At 42.9% G+C, this 20,099-nt stretch overlaps 1 protein-coding gene across 2 annotated transcripts in view; it reads left to right on the top strand.

The window, feature by feature from the left end:
* The window catches only part of LOC118401066 (UPF0606 protein KIAA1549-like), an 83,923-nt gene that overhangs the window by 30,697 nt on the left and 33,127 nt on the right, over window positions 1-20,099 (top strand). For both annotated transcript variants that reach the window (XM_035798267.2, XM_035798264.2), the window contains exons 3-8: window positions 9,700-12,000; window positions 12,279-12,367; window positions 14,649-14,808; window positions 14,943-15,073; window positions 19,588-19,768; window positions 19,977-20,036. In XM_035798267.2, the coding sequence (XP_035654160.2) occupies window positions 9,700-12,000; window positions 12,279-12,367; window positions 14,649-14,808; window positions 14,943-15,073; window positions 19,588-19,768; window positions 19,977-20,036 (2,922 nt within the window). The remainder of the gene's footprint in view (window positions 1-9,699; window positions 12,001-12,278; window positions 12,368-14,648; window positions 14,809-14,942; window positions 15,074-19,587; window positions 19,769-19,976; window positions 20,037-20,099) is intronic.

Raw genomic sequence — 20,099 nt, 5'->3', positions numbered from 1 at the left:
CAATAGGTGCCCTTCTTTGTGAGGCATTGTAATACCTCCCTGGTCTTGGTGGTTGAATCTGTGTTTGAAATTTGCTGCTCGAGTGAGGGACCTTACAGATAGTTAGTTATATGTGTGGGGTACAGAGATGAGGTGGTCATTCAAAAATCATGTTAAAGACAATTATTGCACAGAGGTACAGGTGCCACAAAAAAGGACTTAGGAAAATTGTAATTGGCTCAGAACTGGGCAGCATGGCTGGCCCTTGGATGTACTCAGAGAGCTAATATTAATAATATGCATGTCAGTCTCTCCTGGCTGAAAGTGGAGGAGAGATTGACTTCATCACTACTTTTATTTATGAGAGGTATTGACATGTTGAATGCACTGAGCTCTCTGTCTAAACTACTGTCACACAGCTCGGACACCCATGCATACCCCACAAGAGGTCTCTTCATAGTTCCCAAGTCCAGAACAGACTATGGGAGGCACACAGTACTACATAGAGGCATGACTACATAGAACTCTATTCCAAATCAAGTAACTGACGCAAAGCAGTAAAATTAGATTTAAAAAACAGATTAAAAAAACCTTATGGAACAGTGGGGACTGTGAAGCAACACAAACATTGGCACAGACACACACACACACACGATAACATATGCATGGACATGGATTTAGTAATGTAGATATGTGGTATTGGTGGAATATGGGCCTGAGGACACACAGTGTGTTGTAAAACCTGAGAAAGTATTGTAATGTTTTAAAATTGTATAAACTACCTTAATTTTGCTGGACCCCAGGAAGAGTAAAGCAGCAGCTAATGAGGATCCATAATAAATACAAATACAAAGAATCACTCTGACGTCAATGCAAATGCAATCGAAAATCACAAAACTTCATGAGAGCCTATGAGCTCATGTTGCGCAACATTTCTGTAGGCTATGCAAGTTAACCTCTGGCACCAGTAGGACGGTAGCGTCCCACCTCGACAACAGCCAGTGAAATTGCAGAGCGCCAAGTTCAAAGCAACAGAAATCCCATAATTAAAATTCCTCAAACATACAAGTATTATCCACCATTTTAAAGATAAACGTCTTGTAAATCCAACCACAGTGTCCGATTTCAAAAAGACTTTGCGACGAAAGTACACTAAACGATTATGTTAGGTCAGTACCTGGTCACAGAAAAACACAGCCATTTTTCCAGCCAAAGAGAGGAGTCACAAAAAGCAGAAATAGAGATCAAATTAATCACCAACCTTTAATGATCTTCATCAGCTGGTACTCATAGGACTTCATGTTACACAATACATGTATGTTTTGTTCAATAAAGTTCATATTTATATCCAGAAATCTCAGTTTACATTACATTGGTTATGGTCAGAAATGCATTGTCTCAAACAAACATCCGGTGAAAGTGCAGAGCCACATCAAATAACAGAAATAAATGATACAAGTGTTAAGCATGGAATTATAGATATACTATAAACCAGGGGTGTCAAAGTCAAATGGACGGAGGGCCAAATAAAAAAATTTAGCTAGCCGAGGGCCGGACTGTTCGAATGTTCATTGAAACATTTTTAAATGACGATATAGTCTAGTGAACCTAATTGAACCTACTGAAAACCTAACAAATATATTCCAATATGATCAGATAAATAAAGCAATATTTTCTTATGGCTCTGTCAGTAATCTTTAATTTTCAACAGACACAAAGACAAATTTCCTTTATATAAAAATCCCCATAACATGAACATTAAATGAAAGAAACCGGTATTCAAGGCACCATCAGTAGCCTATATTTTCTATTTTAGCAAAAGTGGGCTAAATTTACTTCAAAGAAAAAAACAATAATAGCAATTTTCTATCATCCACTCAACTGAAATATTTTTAAAATATAATTGGATTGAAATACAATAAAATAAAGTGCAAAAATCTATTAATCAAAAACAACACTTTGTTTAAGGAGAAGTAACATGCAGTGAAAACAAATATTAAACTTTAACTTTTAAACTTGAACTGAGTAAAAACTCTAAATATGTGATTGCACAGTAATGTTCACTTGTTTGAGGTTGAGGGTGATACTTGGTGGTGTCCCATCTTTTCCACAAGTTCATCAATGTTCGGGGTAAGGCTCTGAGCTGAGGAAATCCTCAGAATTGAGTGGAGGTGTTCAGCAGTAAGTCGACTTCTGTGTGATGTTTTGTTCAAGTTCATCAAAGAAAACAGTTGTTCACACAGGTATGTGCTGCCAAACATAGACAACGTTTGAGCAGCCTGGATGCGCAGCTGGGGCATTGTGTCGGGAGGAAACGGGCGAACTCCGCAGCACCCACTGCCGCATATTTTGCCCTCAGTGCATCATTGCATTGGAGGTCAATCAACTCCATTTGGAGGTTTGGTGGTGAGCTTTCCACGTCAACAGCAAATGGGTTACCGAGCAGTTCCAACCTGCTTTTTTGTGCTTCAAAGTCAGCAAATCGGCGTCGAAAGTCAGCGGCAAGCATACCTATTTTATCAGCCAACTGTGCGCTCGGGAACGCACTGGTAGAGAGCTTCTCTTTCATGGTCTGGCAGCTGGGAAAGTGGCTCAAATTTTCTTTCCGCATCTGCGTCTCCCACAGAGTCAGTTTGGTTTTAAATGCCTTCACTGTACTGTACATATCAGAGATGACACGATCCCGACCCTGCAGCTGCAAGTTCATTGCATTCAGATGACTCGTAATGTCACACAGAAAAGCCATTTCACACAGAAACATTTAGTCTCGGAGTTGTGTTGTGTCTTTCCCTTTGCTGTCCAAGAACAGACAAATCTCCTCACGAAGCTCGAAACATCTTTGAAGCACCTTTCCCTGGCTTAGCCATCGCACCTCTGTGTGATAAGGCAAATCACCATGCTCCGTTTCTAACTCCGTCAGAAATGCCTTGAACTGGCGGTGATTCAAACCTTTGGCTCTGATAAAGTTAACTGTGCGCGTGATGATGCTCATTACATGCTCCATTTTCAAGGCTTTACCGCACAACGCTTCCTGGTGTATGATACAATGATAAGCTGTCAGCTCACCTGTCGCGTTTTCCTCTTGCATCTTTTCCCGTATCTTCGCCACCAGTCCGCTCCTGTGTCCACACATCGCAGGTGCTCCGTCGGTTGTCAAACCCACGAGTTTTTCCCAAGGCAGCTCCATCTCATTTACACATCTTGACACCTCTTCATACAAATCATGCCCCGTAGTTGTGCCATGCATAGGACGTAAAGCCAAAAACTCCTCTGTCACGCTTAGGCTGGAGTCCACTCCGCGGATGAAAATTGACAACTGGGCAATGTCAGAAATGTCGGTGCTCTCATCCACAGCCAAGGAATATGCAATGAAATCTTTTCCCTTTTTCACAAGCTGCTCTTTTAGATTGATGGACAACTGGTCTACTCTCTCGCAATGGTGTTTCTGCTCAGACTCACATTTAAAAAGAGTTGCCTTTTTCTGGGCAAACTTCGTCACAAACTTTAATCATGCAGTTTTTGATGAAATCCCCTCCGTAAATGGCCGGGCTGATTTAGCGATCTCTTCTGCCAAAATAAAACTGGCCTTGACAGCAGCCTGGCCTTGTGATTTGGCTTTTTTGAACAGAGCCTGTCGAGATTTGAGGCCTCGTTTTAATTCCTCTGCCTTTTGTAGCCTTTGTTCCATGTCCATATTCTTGTTTTTGTCCGCGTGTTTCGTTTCATAATGTCGTCTCAGATTATACTCTTTCAGTACCGCCACACTTTCTCCACACAGAAGACACACAGGTTTTCCAGCTACCTCCGTGAACAAATACTCCGACTCCCACCTTGTTTGAAACCCCGGTTCTCAGTGTCCACCTTCCGTTTTGCCATTTTTGATGGGTATCTGAAAGTTAATTTTACTGTGATGCTGACAACTGCTGTGCCAATAAATATTGAAATGAAGCAGCCTACTGCTCGGTCGTCACCGTTGCATTGTGGGAAATGTAGTATTGGTGCGTGTAAAGATCTGCGGGCTGCCGGCTTGCTGCGGTCTGCGGGCCGGTTCTAATAATAAATCAAGATCATCCCAGGGGCCGTAAAAAACCTTCTCGCGGGCCGGATGTGGCCCGCTTGACTCTGACATATGTGCTATAAACGATACAAGTGTTAAGCATAGAATTATAGATATACTTCTCCTTAATGCAACCGCTGAGTCATTTTTCAAAAACGCTTTACGGCAAAAGCACACTTTGCGATTATGTTAGGTCAGCTCCTAGCCACAGAAACACATACAGCCATTTTCCAAACAAGGAGAGGTGTCAGAAATAACATTAACATTAGTCACTTACAACAGATCTTCATCTGGTGGCACTCCCAGGTCTCCATGTTAGATAATACATGTTTGTTTTGTTTGATAATGTCCCTGTTTATGACCAAAAACCTCATTTTTGTTTGCGCGTTTTGTCCAATAATCCGAATGCAGAAGGTGCGTGCACTAATTCCAGACGAAAGTTTTAAGAATTTTTTTTTTTTTTTAAGTTCAACAAAAGTTAGTAGAAACATGCCAACCGATGTTTATAATCAATCCTCTGGTTGTTTTGTCATAAATAATCAATAATATTTCAACCGGACAAAAACTTTATCAATAGGAAAGGAGAAACAAGAAAGGCGCATTCACAATCAGGGCGCATGGCTGATGAATGTAAATTTCCACTGGCCACTGATTGAAAGTGCTGTATGTCCCTCATTTTTCAGAGTAAAAGCCTGAAACAATGCCCAAAGACTGGCCACATGTAGAGGAAGCCACGGAGCTCATGAACTGGGTCCTAAGTCTTTGTATGGTGGATAGGCTTTCAATGGAAAAACAGCCTTTCAAAATACTTCCTGGTACTTCCTGGTTGGATTTTCCTCTGGTGTTCGCCTGCCATATCAGTTCTGTTATACTCACAGACATTATTTTAGCAGTTTTGGAAACGTTAGAGTGTTTTCTATCCAAATATATGAATTATATGCATATCCTATCTTCTGGGCCTGAGTAGCAGGCAGTTTAATTTGGGCACGCTTTTCATCCAAAATTCCGAATGCTGCCCCCTAATCTAGTGAAGTTAAGAGTTTTGATGGCCTCTATTAAAAAGAGGAGGATCCTATTGCCTTTCTATAGGCTAGGCCTACTATATTTATTTCTCAACTTTCCTAATATTAAGCACATTGCTTCACTTTACAACAGAAGTATAGCCTACCTGTCTGGCATGAAAATGAACAATGGGAAAAGCATCCTCCATTCGCTATTTAAGTGTATAGGTGCATGACAATTATGTTTATAAATATTTTTGTTAGTGTAGGTGATGTCGGGTCCGGGTGCCACTAGTGGAGCAACCGGGGATGCCTCAGCTGCCCCATCAGGCTTCCATGCCTCAGCCGGCTTGTCAGGTTTACAAGACCTGGTTGCCCCGCCAAGTGTCCGTTGCCGAGTATACCGAGGATGCCTCAGCTAGCTCGTCAAGCTCCCGTGCCTCACCCGGCTCGTCAGGCTCCTGCACCTCAGCCGGCTCGTCAGGATCCCGCACCTCAGCAGAAGCGATCGGCCTGCTCCTGGTCCCCAGGATCGTCCCTCATGTCAGGGAGGGGGTACTGTCACGTATACTCCCTCTCCGGCGCTCGAGGTCGTCAGGTCGCTAATTTTTATGCACACCTGTCACATTTACATTTAAGTCATTTAGCAGACGCTCTTATCCAGAGCGACTTACAAATTGTCACCATTGTCACGCGCATCAGCACCTCATCAGACTCACCTGGACTCAATCACCTGCCTGATTATCTTTCCAGCGTACATCTCCCAGCGTACATGTTACAGAACCATAGGATAGCATTTAGCATGTTTTCCTCTTAGGGGAGCCAGCCACTGTCTAGATCTAACCTATTGACTGAATGTGAGCAATGAAGGAAACCAAAGATCGAAAAGAGCACCTTGATTGAGTTCAAGTTCATCTCCACAAACAAAGTTCAGATGCATCATAGCCAGTCTAGATGTCTGAGCAGCTGTGGTTATTTGGCTGGATCTCTCACTGGTTCTTGGTAGTTTGGGTTGTATGATGATGATGTGTGTGTTTTAAGAGTTTTCCTCTATCTTTCTTTTGTATAAATAGATGTCATCTGGTACTGTGGTTGTTTTGATGTGTAGAGAGCTCGTACAGAGAGCAGAGACATGGCAGGCAGTTGCTGAGTCACTCCATATGATGAGTCTGTTTGTGGCTTGTGCTGCTAGTGATGCCTAGTCAGGGTCTGAACTCTGAAGTCCCTCTAATGTTCTCTCAAGCATGAGTCACACAGACAGTATAAAACATTTACAGTAGCATGGCATACTGAAGCCCATAGCCCGATCAAGCTCACTTCACTGCTTTAACACCCAACAGAATAGATGAAGATCCCTGTTAAGTTTACATTAGATACGCCTACGTTACAGAAGAATTACAGAAAGTCGGACCCCTTTTCTAACGTATTTTGCTTTCTCTATTGCGTCCTCTCAAATGAAACTGTGGACAACTCAACGTTTCTCTTATCTCGCCCATAAAATCAATAAGATCTCTTGCGAATAAGCTATGGCTACACTTTCTGAAAGGGCATGGTTTCCAGGTGTTTGATGCCGTTCCATTCCGCTCCGTTACGGATATTATTATGAGCCGTTCTCCCCTCAGCAGCTTCCTGTTGGTTACCTGCCATGAGTTCACCTCAGTGTAAACAAAACCTGATACTCACACACTCACAGTATTCCTCCAGAAGGTTCATGTTAACAATCTACTTTCTTCCAGATACCATCTCAGTTACCATTAGGAGACCACCTCAACTCAGCTGTCTGATCTGCCTAGTAATCTAACTAGGATGACATACAGTACACCTCTCGTCTGATGGCAGGGTAATACAGCTGTCTGATCTGCCTAGTAATCTAACTGGGATGACATACAGTACACCTCTCGTCTGATGGCAGGGTAATACAGCTGTCTGATCTGCCTAGTAATCTAACTGGGATGACATACAGTACACCTCTCGTCTGATGGCAGGGTAATACAGCTGTCTGATCTGCTTAGTAATCTAACTGGGATGACATACAGTACACCTCTCGTCTGATGGCCGGGTAATACAGCTGTCTGATCTGCCTAGTAATCTAACTGTGATGACATACAGTACACCTCTCGTCTGATGGCAGGGTAATACAGCTGTCTGATCTGCCTAGTAATCTAACTGGGATGACATACAGTACACCTCTCGTCTGATGGCAGGGTAATACAGCTGTCTGATCTGCCTAGTAATCTAACTGGGATGACATACAGTACACCTCTCGTCTGATGGCAGGGTAATACAGCTTTCTGGTTCTCAAAGTTCCCTGATTCAACATCACAAGCCTCTGTTTGGACTTTAAGCGCAATTCTAATGGAACATTTATAGAACACGGTTTAGAATATAAACTAGGCAAACTGATACAGCTCTTTGGAACCCGAATTGAAGGCCCACTACTATGAATTATTCAAAGTGTTGTAGCGTGGCACCCATGGCTTCCCGGCAGCTCACACACAGACCCTGCCCCAGAAGCACACGCACCCACGCACATATACACACAAAACACGGGTCACACACACACACGTGTATTAGACTGTGACTTGTGTAATCATGGCAGTTCCCAATTAAATCATGCATGATGCTTAAGTTACGCAAGAAGCAAATTACTGAATAAAGGCCGTTGGCACTCTCTAGCACTCTCTAGTCTGGCAAGTTAGTCAGAAACATACTCACTGCATCATCGAAGACGTATGGTCCATTACAGCACTTCAGTGCCCAACAAAACCCCACTCTACAAAATGACTAGAATTAGTCCTGTTAGGTTTGTGATGGCTTTTGAATATAATATACAATTACTTGATGAGGGAGAATAGGGACATGCGAAGGTCAAGCACCAGAAAATGTTATGGTAACAAGCTAGTTGTTCCTACTTGTGTGCTTTGGTACATAGCTCACTTTGGACCCTTAAACTAGAATGACCTGAGGTTTTCAGCCTGGAACATATGGTCTCCATATATCCTCATCCACACATAACATTAACTAGGCTATACAAACAACCTGTATTATCATACACACAAATTAAATGATCGTACACCATCACAAAATGTGCACTGTGAGATAGCCTGACCTGTTTATTTACTGCTGTGGATCACGCTAAAGCTGTTCCATGAGGGTTCTGTGGATAACTTTTATCTGTCATTGTTGTGTGCATCCAGTCACACTGGGCTGTAACAGTGTTTTGTGGTTCTGAATAGATTTTTCCATTTTACAGCCACTTTGGCAAATGGTACTGCATTAGTTAGACTAGTGATTAGCCTGATGCCTAAGGCACTGTAGTGATTTTGTAGAAGTGCACAAACACAATGTCGCAGCCTATAAGTGGTATTGTACATTTTATGTAACGTTGTTGGTTGGAGTCTTTTTGCACATAAACTGGCCTACTCAATTTAGGCTATCAGACTTAAGTTGACGTTTTAGTGTGGATTTCATTACTTTTATTACGTTGCAGTTGCTAGTTAGTTACCTGTCTAAAATTGTAGCATAGTCCTAATCAGTAATGTAACTTTTGGATTATTAAAACTCAGTAACATAATCTGATTACTTTTGGATTAATTTCCCCTTAAGTGGCATTAGAAGAAGACAAAAAGGATCCATCAAACACATTTGGTATGTCATCATAGTGGTCTCTGGCTTGTGGTCAGACTCGTTCAGGTGGAACAAACTTAAACTTCCACCTTTTTTCCGTTGCTGAATTGAATGTCATTGAGAAAACAGAAAGGTGTCATAGTGTAATTTTTTTCTCAGCACACATCCTTTCTGAATTTAAAAGTAATCCAAGAAGTAATCATTTCATTTTTTTTTTTTAAGTATCTGTAATCTGATTACAATATTTTTGCTGGTAAAGTAACTGATTACAGTCACAGTTTTTTTTTAATCAGATTATATGTAATTGAGTAGGCCTACTCCCCATCCCTGACCACGACAGATGAAGAATAGGCCTCAATTTTGTACCTTTAGCATTCAATAATCATCCCATAACCTTTGCTCCAGAGGTGAGGATCAGATTAGGCCCATATGGAGCCCTCCGATGGTAAATGGTAATCCTATATTATGTCCTTGGGACCATTCATGATTCTTCTCATTAATTTGTATGTTATTTATTGACAGTCACAGATCAATGTTTATTCTATGGAGAAAAGTAGCCTACTAATTAAGGCTAAAGAGCCTGGCAGAACATATTTGAGTCCTATTGATGTGATGTAGGAAATGTCTGTAATTATATGCCTGTGTGGAAATACCCCCACAGCTTTTCCCCTTTGAGTCACTAGGCTAAATCGGTTGACTTTATCCAGTGTTTGATTTGATCCTGCAATTTTGTTGAACATTTATAGCCTACTTTGTTCTCTGAAGAGTGATGGACGGCTTCCTTCCTGGTCATTTCCAAAGGTTGTTGTTGCCAAAACTAACTGAGCAAGAAAATGAAATTAAACAGCTTCACTGTATATCAACAACAAGCCTTCAATGAGAATGAGATCATATTGATCTCTTAGTCCATTTGAAGAGCACGCTATTTTCCACAGTACTTTATTTCAGTGCAGTCTTAGTTAGGCTACTCACAGATAACTTATCTGATCTATAATTTGCCATTCATGTTCATGTTTGATGTTGTTTATTTTTCAGTAGACTGTTCTTCGTTGGATCCCACCGTGTTGGATGAGTTTCGGGAAGAAGCATCAAGCTGGACTGAATCACCCTCAGCCTTATTTGTTTCACACACTGAGGCCTCTGAGCACCCAGATGACACTACAACTACAGCTCTCCCTTCACCTGGTCACCTACCACCTGAATCTACACTAACACTTACTCAATGGGGTATTTCAGCTTCTCAAAACTCCAAATCATTGACTTCTAGAGATCCCCTCCCCATTGGTCCAGACCCTCTCTCCACTCCCACTTTAAGCTCCTCAGAGCCTGTGGTTGGCCTTCAGCAACAACCTAAAGGCCCTACCAGACTCTCAAGGGAGCTGAAGCTCTATCGTCCTGACTCAACCATGGCAATTTTCTCTCCAACCCTTGTTACAGTACCACACCAGAAACCTCTCGGACCACAGTCCAACAAATCCACAACACCCTTGAACTTCTCTACAGCCACCAGTTGGACTACATTGGTACAGTTCATTGTCCCAAACTCTAATGAGAGAGCTCCAGATGAACCTCCATTATTATCCCCCAGCAACCAGCAAGACTGGTCAAAACAGACAACCCCTGCATTTATGACATCACTTCCTGTTGGACTGCCTGTTGACGATCTGGTAGATGTAGAATCCCAGTCAGACCAAGACAGGCCAGAGTCTAAACCTAATCCAGACATGTCCCAGAGTTTAGGCGATCTCTTGCTGGTTCCCAAACTGCCCCTTGATCCCTCAAGTAGGTTAATCTATCTGGATCACCTTCATCCCAGCAGTGAGCTCATGCAGAAGGGCGATGCTGCTCAGGATATCCACATGCTCCCGAAACCATCACCTGAGATGCAGCTGGCTCCCAGCTACGTGCCTTTTCTGAACCCTCACACCACGTCCTTCTCGTCCGAGCCCACCGTGGTCCCTCCTGAGGACTTCTTCCCCACCAACACCATGGTGGTGGATTGGGGCTCCGGAGACTACCCGGAGACTGCATCCTACATGGGCTTGGAAAGGGACGACTTCTCCCTGGTCACCAATCTGCCCACGGACATGTACGACCTGGAGGACTCCAACGCGGAAAGCTACGACACCTCCTTCCCCTCCAGGGTCGGCGTGTCCTTCTCCTCGATGCGTCACATGACGTCTTCACCTAGTATCACAACAGCGGCTTACAGCTCTAGCGTCGGAAGTGTGGCCCCCACGTCCGTTCCTCTCCCCATCCATCCCTCTCCCAGTCACCCCACGCTAGCCTCAACACAAATACCAACACCTCAAGGGGATTTACCAGGAGTTTCAGATGTTGACTGGACAGATACCTTTATGGTTGAACCAACAGACCTCCTCTTACCAGACATGAATAGCCTGGAGTACTACACCATCCAGCTGACCAAGGATGACTCAGAAGAACACAGGGGCACAAACGTGACCACCACCTCCAGGCATTTCTCCCTGATGTCCATCAGCACCACGCACATCGTGGCCACCAGCACCTTCACTGTGGACCTCAGCCACATGCTTACAGCCTTCTATGGAGTGGATGGAGTGGAGGTCCAGCCTTCTGACAACACTTCCTGGATCGAAGACTCCTCCACTGATATCTCCAGCTCCGAGCCTCTGAATACGACCACAGCAAACACAATGGAGATGACTCCGCTGAATGTCTCAGTGCCATTCTTGGAGGCTTCAGTAGTGCCAACTCCCTCCATGGACCTCTCGTCCTCCCTGTGGGGTGTCACTGGTCAGGTATCCGGCGAATGGACGAGCCCCGTGGCCACCTCCAGTGTCGGACTGGACAACAGCTCTGTCTTAGTGTCAGTGCAGCCTAGTGCTACTGCCTCGGAGACAGACATCCTGTGGTACGTCTCTCCCTCCGCCACAGAGACGGCCCTCCTCAGCACCTCTCTCGTAACTCCTGTGGTGACCACCTCTATCGCCTTCTCCCCATTTCCCGGCCAGACAGAATTACCCCCCAATGTCACCTCCGGCCCGACAGAACCAGCCACCAATGCCCCCACCACCCCCCCGGTGTCAGTCATGGCTGACCAAGGCGTTGTTACTGATAGTCCTGTCACAGCAGTGACCAATGACAGCCAGACTACAGTTAGCGGTGTAGACATTTCCACAACTGATCCTGCCACCACCACCACCACTACTACTACCAGCATCACTACTGAGGCCTCAACAACCACCACTCTGGCCACCACCACTACCCTCCTAACTACTACTAAGAGCCCACCTACAACCATAGGCCGCCAGTACCTCTGTAACGTCACCAAGCCTGTGTACTTTGTTGAAGTCGGTAAGTTGTATTACCTCTTTGTCGTATTAATATACTTTTTTAATGCAGCAACATTATGTGGAATGTCATCCTAATCAATGTTACTAAGATATAATCAAAAACTATGTCTTATCCATTTTAGTATGAAAGTCATGGTTTGTGATGTAATGTTTTGATAATATTGTCCACTAAATGAATCTATAACATCATTTATCAATGAGAGATGAGCTAATGTGAGATGAGATAATGATCTGATAATGAGATTTACTACCTATGTGTGCTTCCATCTTCCTATGCAGGTTTTCCGGCTGGGGCCACTGTTGGATATGCCAAATCCCAAGTCCGAGATGTCCTGAAGACTGAATTCAATAAGTCAGTTGAACTGCAGGTACATTATTATGCAGCATGGGGCATTTTTATTGGGGTTTATTCTTCACTTCAATACCTCATGAAATGGGTCAAGATAAGAGTGAACTGAAAAAGCAGACTTTTTCTTCAGTCTTTACATAGATAAAGTTATGTTATGCAGTGCATCTGGAAAGTATTCAGGCCCCTTGACTTTTTCCACATTTTGTTACGTTACAGCCTTATTTTAAAATTGATGTAAATGTTTTTTTTTCTCATCAATCTACACACAATACCCCATAATGACAAAGCAAAAAGTTACATTTAACATTTTTGCAAATGTATTACAAAAAAACTACTGAAATATCACATTTGTAATAGGAATTCAGCCCATTACCTCATTGCTTTGTTAAAGCACCTTTGGCAGCGATTACAGCATCAAGTCTTCTTGGGTATGACTCTACAAGCTTGACACACCTGTATTTGGGGAGTTTCTCCCATTCCTCTCTGCAGATCTTCTCAAGCTCTGTCAGGTTCGATGGGGAGCGTTGCTGCACAGCTATTTTCAAGTCTCTCCAGAGATGTTCGATCGGGTTCAAGTTCGGGATCTGTCTGGGCCACTCAAGGACATTCAGAGACGTGTCCCGAAGCCACTCCTGCCTTGTCTTGGCTGTGTGCTTAGGGTCTTTGTCCTGTTGGGAGGTGACCCTTTGCCCCAGTCTGAGGTCCTGAGCGCCCTGGAGCATGTTTTCGTCAGAGTTCTCTCTGTACTTTTCTCCGTTCATCTTTGCCTCGATCCTGACTAGTCCCTGTCACTCAAAAACCTCCCCACAGCATGATGCTGCCACCACCATGCTTCACCGCTTGGCATTCAATCCAAAGAGGATTGAATTGGTTTCATCAGACCAGAGAATCCTGTTTCCCATGGTCTGAGAGTCTTTAGGTCCCTTTTGGCAAACTCCAAGCAGGCTGTCATGTGCCTTTTACTGAGGAGTGGCTTCCGTCTGGCCACTCTACCATAAAAGCCTAAATGGTGGAGTGCTGCAGAGATGGTTGTCCTTCTGGAAGGTTCTCCCATCTCCACGAAGGAACTCTGGAGCTCTGTCAGAGTGACCATCGGGTTCTTGGTCACCTCCCTGACCAAGGCCCTTCCCCCCCCAATTGCTCAGTTTGGCCAGGTGGCCAAACATTTTTCATTTAAGAATGATGGAGGCCACTTTGTTTTGAGGAACTTTGAATGCTGCATTATTTTTTTGGTACCCTTCCCCAGATCTGTGTCTCGGAACTCTACGGACAGTTCCTTCAACCTCATAGCTTGGTTTTTGCACTGACATGCACTGTCAACTGTGGGACATTATATAGACAGGTGTGTGCCTTTCCAAATCATGTCCAATCAATTGAACCAAAGGTTCCAAAACCATTTACCAAAGGTGGTCTCCAATCAAATTGTAGAAACATCAAGGATGATCAATGGAAACAGGTCACCTGAGCTCAATTTTGAGTCTCATAGCAAAGAGTCTAAATACTTATGTAAATAAGGTATCTGTTTTTTTATTTTTAATACATTTGTAAAAACTTGTTTTCACTTTTGTCGTTATGGGGTATTGTGTGTAGTTTGCTGAGGAAATAGTTTTATTTAATCAATCCATTTTAGAATAAGGCTGTAATGTAACAAAATGTGGAAAATGTCAAGGGGTCTTAATTCTTTCCGAAGGCACTGTATATAAATGAGTCCATAATCATGGTCTGACATGACAACTAGGGCTAACCTCAAAGTGCTGGCACTGTTGTTAGCTTTACATTAGAAAATGCAGGCTCCCTAAGAAACCGCCTAACAGCTGCAACATGCTCTGAGTTTAATCAAGCGATAGGGAGCTGCAGCAGTGGGTATGAGGCTGTTGTGTAATGGCCCAGGCCATGTGTGTGGGGGTATAGGGATGGGACGCACCAGGAAGGACAGCCCACTTCCTGTGGACTCTTAATCTCCAGGCTCTTTGATAAACAAACCACACTAATGACTAACTGCACACCCAACACTTCATGGCCCAGCAGAGAGGCAGTGACCTCAAGAAACTGCCTACCTTTTAATGGTTTATATGCTGTACAGTGCAAAAGGAGACGGTAGTGTGCATACACATACAGTACCTCGTAGTTCATGGTGCCAGAACTGAATAAGAGATATTCAGCTGCACTTGGAGGATGATAGGAGTTGAAAGTAAGACAAAAAGAAAGACCGAGTTGAATTGAAAGAATCTAAACATTAAAATAACTCTTGCTAGGAAGAGAAATTATAATTGTGTTTTTTTTTCTGTGTCTTGGTAAAGGTTGCTAAGAATCCTCCAGACTTTGTGTTCCGGGCAGTGTCGGGTCCTGTGGTGTACACGGCCATATCAGTCATCAACGCCCTGCGCCAATCAAGTCGAGGCTTCCTGTCCATCTCACACTACTGGAAGGTACCAGACCACCAGTACCATGTCCACTCAGGTAAGAGCACTGTTTGGTATCGAACTATACAAACTCCTTTTGAAATGGAGATTTGAATAGTGCTTTCCCAGTACGTACTATGTTGTTGTTAGTGTGTGTCTGAACGTAACTCTCCTCTTCTGTTTCCCATCCAGTGCTGCAGTTTGTGCCCAGGCACATTGACGTGCGTGTCTGCAACTTCAGCGAGCGCATTGAGAAAGGCCTGACCATGGCGTATGCCGAAGTGCGCCGGCGCTCGCAGGAGTCCACAAACTTCACTGTGGATGTAAGTGGAGACTGACTGAATACAGTTTAGCTCTCCAGTCAACTAGAACAGAGTAGAGCTTCTTCTAATGTTCTGTTATCATTAGCAGTCATTTACTCCTTCCAAGGTTTTCAACCCTCGAGTCCAACGCCTTGGTACTGATTGTCTGGATTCACCCCTAATCGCAACCCATTTCTGTCAGGAACCCTTAGCTCACACATTTGTTATTCCTAAAGACCACTGGCCGTGTACTTTAGCTATGCTCTTACTGCGAGAGCTCGATAAGAGCAGCGTCTGCTGAAATAAGTCTGGAAGTGGAAAGGAAAAGAGAGAAAAGCTCTGATTTTCCAAGAGAGTCAGTTGGCTGAGGCCAAGAAATTAGAAAGTTAGAAACTAATTGGGTTACTGTGTGCAAATGCAGTACCTAGGCCCTGCAAACTCAACTCTGGACCCTGAAGCCAGTTCTGCTGCTTGTTTTAATTTTTCTCCTCTAATCAAGGACTGATTTAGACCTGGGTGCAATTAATTATCAGGTATAACAGAAAACCAGCTGGCTCTGTACCATGTAGGGTAAGAGTTGAATACCCCTGGCCTAAACTGCAGTCTTAATTGGTGGTGCTTGTTTGCTGACTTCGACAAACATAGACTGGGACTGCCTCTAACGATTGCACCAGCAGTACTCCGATTGCAGCTGCAGGGGCTTGTTTCGGATTGGAGAGAGAAAGAGAGGCAGGAGCTGCTCGACTTTTATACTACAATTGTTAAAGCTTGTGGAGCGACAGGGAGTAATGGTTGAAATGTATGGTTGCGTGACTGTGTGTGCTGCAATAATACAACCAAAGTGTTGGTCTCCATCTCCAGCACACAAGTCTTTAGATCAGTGGTCACTCATTCAAGACCAAAATGACCAGCTTTGGTTTATTGAATCAGGTTTGATTCCACTATTAAAAGTATTCAGATGCTTGAGAAAGTGCTTATTTCGCTGTTTGGGTTTGCTGTTCTTGAATGTAGCAAACCATAAGGGTATGGAAAGTTTTCAGACACATACAGTTGAAGTCGGAAGTTTACATACACCTTAGCCAACTACATTTAAACTCAGTTTTTCACAATTCCTGACATTTAATCCTCGTAAAAATGCTCTGTCTTAGGTCAGTTAGGATCACCACTTTATTTTAAGAATGTGAAATGTCAGAATAATAGTAGAGAGAATTATTTATTTCAGCTTTTATTTCTTTCATCACATTCCCAGTGGGTCAGAAGTTTACATACACTCAATTAGTATTTGGTAGCATTGCCTTTAAATTGTTTAACTTGGGTCAAACGTTTCAGGTAGCCTTCCACAAGCTTCCCACAATAAGTTGGGTGAAATTTGGCCCGTTCCTCCTGACAGAGCTGGTGTAACTGAGTCAGGTTTCTAGGCCTCCTTGCTCGCACACACTTTTTCAGTTCTGCCCACACATTTTCTATAGGATTGTGAGGTCAGGGCTTTGTGTTGGCCACTCCAATACATTGACTTTGTTGTCCTTAAGCCATTTTCCACAACTTTGGAAGTGTGCTTGGGGTTATTGTTAATTGGGAAGATCCATTTGTTACCCATTTGTGACCAAGATGTCTTGAGATGTTGCTTCAATATACCCACATAAGTTTCCTTCCTCATGATGCCATCTATTTTGTGAAGTGCACCAGTCCCTCCTGCAGCAATGCACCCTCACAACATGATGCTGCCACCCCTGTGCTTCACGGTTGGGATGGTGTTCTTCTGCTTGCAAGCCTCCCCCTTTTCCCTCCAAACATAATTGATGGTCATTATGGCCAAACAGTTCTATTTTTGTTTCATCAGACCAGAGGACATTTCTCCAAAAAGTATGATATTTGTCCCCATGTGCAGTTGCAAACCGTAGTCTGGCTTTTTTTAATGGCGGTTTTGGAACAGTGGCTTCTTCCTTGCTGAGCGGCCTTTCAGGTTATGTCGATATAAGACTCGTTTTACTGTGAATATCGATACTTTTGTACCCGTTTCCTCCAGCATCTTCCCAAGGTCCTTTGCTGTTGTTCTGGGATTGATTTGCACTTTTCGCACCAAAGTACGTTCATCTCTAGGAGACAGAACTCGTCTCCTTCCTGAGCGGTATGATGGCTGCATGGTCCCATGCTGTTTATACTTGCGTACTATTGTTTGTACAGATGAACATGGTACCTTCAGGCGTTTGTAAATTGGTCCCAAGGATGAACTAGACTTGTGGAGGTCTATCATTGTTTTCTGAGGTCTTGGGTGATTTATTTTGATTTTCCCATGATGTGAAGCAAAGAGGCACTGAGTTTGACGGTAGGTCTTGAAATACATCTGCAGGTACAGCTCCAATTGACTCAAATTATGTTAATCAGAAGCTTCTAAAGCCATGACACAATTTTCTGGAATTTTACAAGCTGTTTAAAGGCACAGTCAACTTAGTGTATATTAACTTCTGACCCACTGGAATTGTGATACAGTGAATTATAAGTGAAATAATCTGTCTTTAAACAATTGTTGGAAAAAATTACTTGTGTCATGCACAAAGTAGATGTCCTAACTGACTTCAAAACTATAGTTTGTGAACAAGAAATTTGTGGAGTGGTTGAAAAACGAGTTTTAATGACTCTAACCTAAGTGTATGTAAACTCCCGACTTCAACTGTAGGTTTCATACTCAGTAAATTTGGCTCAATGTGAGCAGATAACATAACCCTAAACACTTCAAAATTCATCATGCTGCTTTTGTCAGCAGTCACATCGTCAATATATACAAGGGAATCAGCTCCATTGGCAGCCATACATGCCCACGCCATAACACTACCTCCACCATGCTTCACAGATGAGGTGGTATGCTCTGATCATGAGCAGTTCTTCTCCATATACTCTTCTCTTCCCGTCATTCTGGTACAAGTTGATATTTGTCTCATCTGTCCATAGGCTGTTGTTCCAGAACTGTACAGGCTTTTCTAGATGTTGTTTGGCAAACTCTAATCTGCTCTTCCTGTTTTTGAGGCTTACCAATGGTTTACATCTTGTGGTAAACCATCAGTATTTACTCTGGTGAAGTCTTCTCTTTACTGTTGACTTTGACACAGATAAATCTGCCTCCTGGAGGGTGTTCTTGATCTGTCCAACTGTTGTGAAGGGGTTTTTCATCACCGAGGAAATAATTATTCTGTCATCCACCACAGTTGTTATCCGTGGTCTTCCAGGCCTTTTGGTGTTCCTGAGCTCACCGGTGTGTTCTTTCTTTTTAAGAATGCACCAAATAGTGGATTTGACCACACTTGATGTTTTTGCTATCTCTCTGATGGGTTTGTTTTGATTTGTCAGCCTAATGATGGCTTTCTTCACTGGCAGTCAGCTCTTGGGAATTCATATTGAGGGTTAACAGCAACAGATTCCAAATGCAAATGTCACACTTGAAATCAACTCTTGACCTTTTATCTGCTTACTTGTAAATTCACTAATGAGGGAATAACACAAACCTGACCATGGAACACCTGTGCAGCCAATTGTCCAATTACTTTTGGTCCTTTAATTTATAATTATATTAGTTTGTCCAATTACTAATGAGCCCCTAAAATTGGGGGGCTATGTATAAAAATGGTTGTAATTCCTACACTGTTCATACAATCATTTTGACAAAACCCTTAAATTAAAGATGAACGTCTACACATAAAGCACATATTGATTCCTTTCAAGTCCATTGTGGTGGCGTACAGAGACAAAATTATGCAAATTGTCTCACTGTCCAGATACTTATGAACCTGACTGTATGTAAGTAAGGTATTTCTGTTTTTTATTTTTAATAAATTAAGCATTTCGCTTTGTCATTATGGGGTATTGTGTGTAGATTGATGAGATAAAAAAAAGGCTGTTATGTAACAAAATGTGGAAAAAGTCAAGGGGTCTGAATACTTTCCAAATGCACTGTAGATGTGTTTGAAACCATAAGCAAAAACCTTGCATTTTGTGTAACGTCAGTCAAGGAAGCATCATGCAATATATATTGTCACTCTCCCCTTACCAAGATCAATACCAAATAAGGCACGCTGTCACCTGCTTTTATAGTATGCCTTGATGTGGTACTGTACCTCCCAGCACATCTAGAAGTACCCTCCCTTAAGATGATGTACAGGCACTTTCTCAAGGTGCCTCTACATCACAATTGAAATGGTAGAGTTGAACCGATAGGGGGAAAAACAGCTAGATTTACTACTAAAAGACCAACATATATCACTTTTGAAACGAACTGTCAAAATGAATACCAGAATTGACGTGTTTCACTATAACTAAGCTTAAAACATCTGTTTTTTGTATAAAAAAATATTTTTTAAACAAATGTTAAATTTACATCTTTGCCCAGTGTAAATAAATAAGTAAATGTGTGGCAAATTGCGAACATCACACTGCAGTGTATGCTCACATGGTTTATTGGTGACAGTCTCTTTTTACCATTTACTGACCTTTTGATATCCATCCCTAGCTCAAAGACGTGTGGATATGTCATATTTTCCTAGATTCTGAACATCACCATGAACCAGCCAAGTAGTCAGCAAAGGGAGCCGGTGGACGTGACCTTTGCGGTGCGTGGGGCCATAGGCTACCTGAAGGGGTCAGAGGTCAGCAACCACCTGAGGCTGCTCAACATGGTGGAATTCAGCTACTACCTGGGCTTCCCCGTGCTGCAGATCGCCGAGCGTGAGTCTATTATCATTGTCTAATGGATTGGGATTTTATGCCAAACGCCACTCCTGAGGGAAGTTCACTTGGGGAAAAATAAATATATTCTAATCAAATGTATTCTATTAGCCAATCTGCTTCACCTTCTATACACCTATTTTAACCTCAATAGAGTATTTTCAGGTTGTCTGTACTTGTCTGGTTTCCCTCTGTTCTTTCCCAATAGCTTTCCACTACCCGGAGTTGAACACCACCCAGTTGCTTCGCTCATCTTGGGTTAGAACAGGTATGCTTCCAAACTCAGTCCTGGGGACCTCAAGGGGTGCATGTTTTGGTTGTTGGAATTATT

This window comes from Oncorhynchus keta, chromosome 22 (genome assembly GCF_023373465.1).
Source record: "Oncorhynchus keta strain PuntledgeMale-10-30-2019 chromosome 22, Oket_V2, whole genome shotgun sequence".
Taxonomy (NCBI): domain Eukaryota; kingdom Metazoa; phylum Chordata; class Actinopteri; order Salmoniformes; family Salmonidae; genus Oncorhynchus; species Oncorhynchus keta.
The sequence above is the reverse complement of the archived record's forward strand: the minus strand, read 5'-3'. Positions and strand labels throughout refer to the sequence as shown.